Genomic DNA, 4,821 nt, shown 5'->3' on the forward strand with positions numbered 1-4,821 from the left:
GTGGCGGGCGCCTGTAGTCCCAGCTACTCGGGAGGCTGAGGCAGGAGAATGGCATAAACCCAGGAGGCGGAACTTGCAGTGAGCTCAGATCCGGCCACTGCACTCCAGCCTGGGCGACAGAGCGAGACTCCATCTCAAAAAAAAAAAAAAGAAATCAGTGAGTCACTCTAATATGAAGAACCTGTTTGCATTCCTTATGTTACAGTTTGCTTGTAAACTGTATGTACTTTGTTTCTTTTCTCAACACTGTTTTAAAACTCCAGCATTTTCACCTAAAAGAAAACACAGGCTCTTCATAAATACCTGTGAACAAATAAATGAAATGGTGACTGGGGGCGATTTCTGCAGTAGCTTTCTCTCAAAGATAATGTTTTATCTTGAAGCTAGTGCATCGATTTTTAAGCTCATTTAATTTTCTACATACTCAGGATTTGCATATTGACTTAAAATCTTGACTATCATCTATGCCATTATCAACTAGACAAAAAAATGTATCAAGCACCCACAGGATGCACAGATCTACCTCTGAAATGGTGCAGTGGTATTAATCCCACAGGACGCACAGATCTCTCTCTGAAATGGTGCAGTGGCATTAATCTGTTCTAAGACTAGGATTACATTTTTTTAAGAAAAAAAGCTACAATCCATTGAAAAGGAAGTATTATGGTTTTTCTAAGAAAGGTTGCTAAATACTGCAGCAGACTCAGGCTTTTCCTGAGAAAAGCCACAAACAAAATCATCTCTGAAATTTTTTAAGCAACAGCTTCCTGAAGCCTGGAATTTACAGGGCCAGTGAGACACTAAAATTCCACAACTCTCACATACGCATCTATCCAGGACTCAGTGAAGAAAATTCCACAACTCTCATATACGCATCTATCCAGGACTCAGTGAAGAAAACTCCACAACTCTCACATACGCATCTATCCAGGACTCAGTGAAGATGTTCCTCAGATTTTTGTTTAAGTTAAATTGGTAAAATACGAAAAGAAAATCTGGATTGAGTTTCAAATCATCTTAAATAGCAATCCAATTAACAATTATAACTGCAATTTCAAACACTAAGACTTAAATATATCACTTGATCATACAATTATCTCAAAACATATGATCAAAAACTTTGGTCAAGAGCTTCTTTCATGAATTCTTCAAGGACAGCTACCACATTTTTGGCTTCAGGCATTTCTTCATGTTCCACTTTAACAATCTTCAAAAGTATATCTCCACTACCGCAGTTCTTTAGGAACATGTAACATTTAAACAAAGCATAATGATTCATTTCTGCCTGTCGGATAAATCTCTTCAAATTATTTGTGTCTTGTATGGCCTAGAAAGAGATTACCCAGTTAAAAATGTGTTAAGTGAAATAATAATGAAGCTAAAAAAAAAACTCCTATCCAGCTGAGAACTCAACATATCTTCCTGAATTGTTTGCTTTTCATATTAAATATTTCCAAAATTTACATTGCCGTATGCTTTGCCCTTGGTAGAAGAAACTCTCTCTGTTTTGTTCTTGTTTCACTCTTGTTGCCCAGGCTGGAGTACAATGGCTCGATCTCGGAGTTTGTACTCCGCCTCCTGGGTTCAGGTGACTCTCCTGCCTCAGCCTCTGAAATAGCTGGGACTACAGGTATGCGCCACTACACCCGGCTAATTTTGTATTTTTAGTAGAGACAGGGTTTTACCATGTTGGCCAGGCTGGTCTCGAACTTCTGACCTCAAGTGATCCACCCGCCTCAGCCTCACAAAGTGTTGGAATTACAGGCGTGAGCCACCACGCCCAGCTGAAAATCTCTTATACGAAGTAAAAATACTTTAAAATAATCTCCTGCCTAGCATGGTGGCTCATGTCTGTAATCCTAACACTTTGGGAGCCCCAGGCAAAAGGATTGCTTAAGGTCCGGTAGTTTGAGACTAGCCTGGGCAACACAGCGAGACCCTATCTCTACAAAAAATAAAATAATTAGCCAAGCGTGGTGGTGCACACCTGTAGTTTCAGCTACTCAGGAGGCTGAGACAGGAAGATTGCTTGAACCCAGGAGATTAAGGCTGCAGTGAGCCATTATTGCACCACTGCACTCCAGCCTGAGTGAGAGAGTAATATTCTGTCTCTTAAAACAAACAAAACTCCTAAATAAGGTGACAACAAGTCTCCATCAGAATTCTTTTTTTTTTTTTTTTTTTTTTTTAAGACAAAGTCTCACTCTGTCACCCAGGCCAGAGTGCAGTGGCATAATCTGGGCTCACTGTAACCTCTGTCTCCTGGGTTCAAGCAATTTTCATGCCTCAGCCTCCTGACATAGCTGGGATAACAGGCACGCGCCACAATGCCCAGCTAACTTTTTGTAATTTTAGTAGAGACAGGGTTTTGCCATGTTGACCAGGCTGGTCTTGAACTCCTGGCCTCAAGCAGTCCACCTGCCATGGTCTCCCAAAGTGCTGGGATTACAGGCGTGAGCCACCGCGCCCAGCCCCCAACAGAATTTTGAAAACTTAGGCACTGAACCACTTGTTTTGTGCTTTGCAACTAAGATAAGTCACAAATTGTGGCCAAGACTGATGTTCCTTAAATATAAGCAAGCATTCAAACCAATTTATTAGAAATGATATGTATACAGAAGCTACCAAAAAATAAAGTAAATGTCTTCTGATAGTTCCAGTTTTGAGAACATCCTGATTAACAGACATCACAGCTATAAAGCAAGTTTGTTACTCTGTCACTGGTACTAATTAAAATTCAGACAAAAATTTCATGTGGGACTTGGCACACAGCCAACTAATTACCTTTAGTTTAAAGTTCTCCAGTACTTGTCGGAAAAGAAAAGGGTTACCTCCTTCAGCACCATTTAAAAAAGCTTGCATCCAATCCTCACAAAACCGGTTACTTCCTATAAAACATTTCAGAGAGACTAAATAAAATGAAATTTTACAAAGCTTTATTTATTTATTTCAGACAGAGTTTTGCTCTTGTTGCCCAGGCTGGAGTGCAATGGTGTGATCTTGGTTCACTGCAACCTCCACCTCCTGGATTCAAGTGATTCTCCTGCCTCAGCCTCCTGAGTAGTTGGGATTACAGGTGCCTGCCACCATGCCTGGCTAATTTTTTTGTATTTTTAGTAGAGACAGGGTTTCACAATATCGGCCAGGCTGGTCTCGAACTCCTGACCTCCGATCCACCTGCCTCAGCCTCCCAAAGTGCTGGGATTACAGCTGTGAGCTACCGTGCCCGACCCATTTATTTATATATAAAAACATCTATAATGAATTATTTAAGACTTGTATAATGGCCTAAAAAAAATGGTGTGCTCACCACATGGCTAAGGAATACCAAAATGGCTGAAGCCCCCTGTATGCCCTTTCCCAATCACATCCTCCTTCCTTTCCCATCAGAAAGCATGATCATTCCCACAGACGTCTTTAAACTTTTCCCATATACCTTTGTGTGTGCAAGCCTTATCTACATTATTCTGCATATGTTAAAACTTTTGGGCCGGGTGCGGTGGCTCACTTTGGGAGGCCAAGGTGGGAGGATTGCTTGAGTTCAAGAGTTTAAGACCAGTCTTGAGCAACATAGTGAGACCACATTTCCATTAAAAAAAAAAAAAAAAAAAAGATAATCGTATAGAACTGTGTAATGTAGTGAGCCTACATTACAAAAATATATACAACCACACAGAGAATATATAATTACACCTTGCCTATATCCATAAATGATGTGAAGCAGGTAACACATTTGCTTTTAAATGCCATTTACAACACAGACTCTTCAGTGACATGAATTTGAAAATGAAGTATGTTTTTCAGACTTAAAACACTGATGTGCTAATGTGGCTTACTTAAAAAAATGATTTCTAAATGGGGAACCAACTGCATTGGGAAAAGATAATCAGATTCAACGATAGTGTCATAAAATTACTGGTTTTCCTTAATCACCCTGACTTTATTTTTTTGAGACAGAGTCTCGCTCTGTTGCCCAGGTTGGAATGTAGTGGCACCATCTTGGCTCACTGCAACCTCCGCCTCCTGGGTTCAAGCGATTCTTCTGCCTCAGCCTCCCGAGTAGCTGGGACTACAGGCACACGCCACCATTCCCAGCTAGTTTTTGTAATTTTAGTCGAGACAGGGTTTCACCATATTGGTCAGGCTGGTCTCAAATTCCTGACCTCAGGTGATCCACCCACCTCGGCCTCTCAAAGTGCTGGGATTACAGGCATGAGCCACCGTGCCCAGCCTCTCTCATTTTAATACTATGAAAAATGCTACTTCGATTTATTTCTATACTACCTACAATCCAAGTTATTAAAGTTTAAAACCATATGAAAGCATTTATGAAGATCCCGAATTGTATTTCTCATTAAAGGAAAAGAAATGCTTGGTGAGTCATGTCCCGAGGCTTACGTAGAGGACCATTGTCAGTCATTTTGAAAGTTAAAACTCAGCACTTAAAGTGAATTTAGATCCATTTAAGAAAGGATTCCTCAGTTTTATGGGTTTGTGCTCCTCTGAGCATCCTCAGGGAAGTGAGAACACAAGACTTCTTCTGTTCTTCTAAGCAAAAATCATTATCAAATGAATTTATTAAAGAGCTATGCCGAGCAAATTGCAATTGTATGTGTGTAGCTACATAGGCTTCCATGGGAATTGTAAATGGCTAGCTGAGGGCACTTTCAATTGATTCAGAGTAAAACAATCTGAGGCTGGTAACAAATGTACAAAAAACTGAAATCAGGCCGGGCGCAGTGGCTCAAGCCTGTAATCCCAGCACTTTGGGAGGCCGAGACGGGTGGATCACGAGGTCAGGAGATAGAGACCATCCTGGCT

At 40.8% G+C, this 4,821-nt stretch overlaps 2 protein-coding genes across 3 annotated transcripts in view; one reads left to right on the top strand and one right to left on the bottom strand.

Annotated features, from left to right (window-relative positions):
- ZNF207 (zinc finger protein 207) overlaps positions 1 to 4,821 on the top strand; it is a 62,164-nt gene that overhangs the window by 6,044 nt on the left and 51,299 nt on the right. The window lies entirely within an intron of this gene.
- Positions 939 to 4,821, bottom strand: part of LOC105508730 (chromosome unknown open reading frame, human C17orf75) — a 16,740-nt gene continuing 12,857 nt past the window's right edge. For both annotated transcript variants that reach the window (XM_011937646.1, XM_011937647.1), the window contains exons 9-10: positions 2,785 to 2,888; positions 939 to 1,327 (exon numbers count right to left, since the gene is read on the bottom strand). In XM_011937646.1, coding sequence (XP_011793036.1) covers positions 1,112 to 1,327; positions 2,785 to 2,888 — 320 coding nt within the window. In that variant the 3' untranslated portion in view covers positions 939 to 1,111. The remainder of the gene's footprint in view (positions 1,328 to 2,784; positions 2,889 to 4,821) is intronic.

This window comes from Colobus angolensis, unplaced genomic scaffold, assembly GCF_000951035.1.
Source record: "Colobus angolensis palliatus isolate OR3802 unplaced genomic scaffold, Cang.pa_1.0 Scaffold167, whole genome shotgun sequence".
Classification (NCBI taxonomy): domain Eukaryota; kingdom Metazoa; phylum Chordata; class Mammalia; order Primates; family Cercopithecidae; genus Colobus; species Colobus angolensis.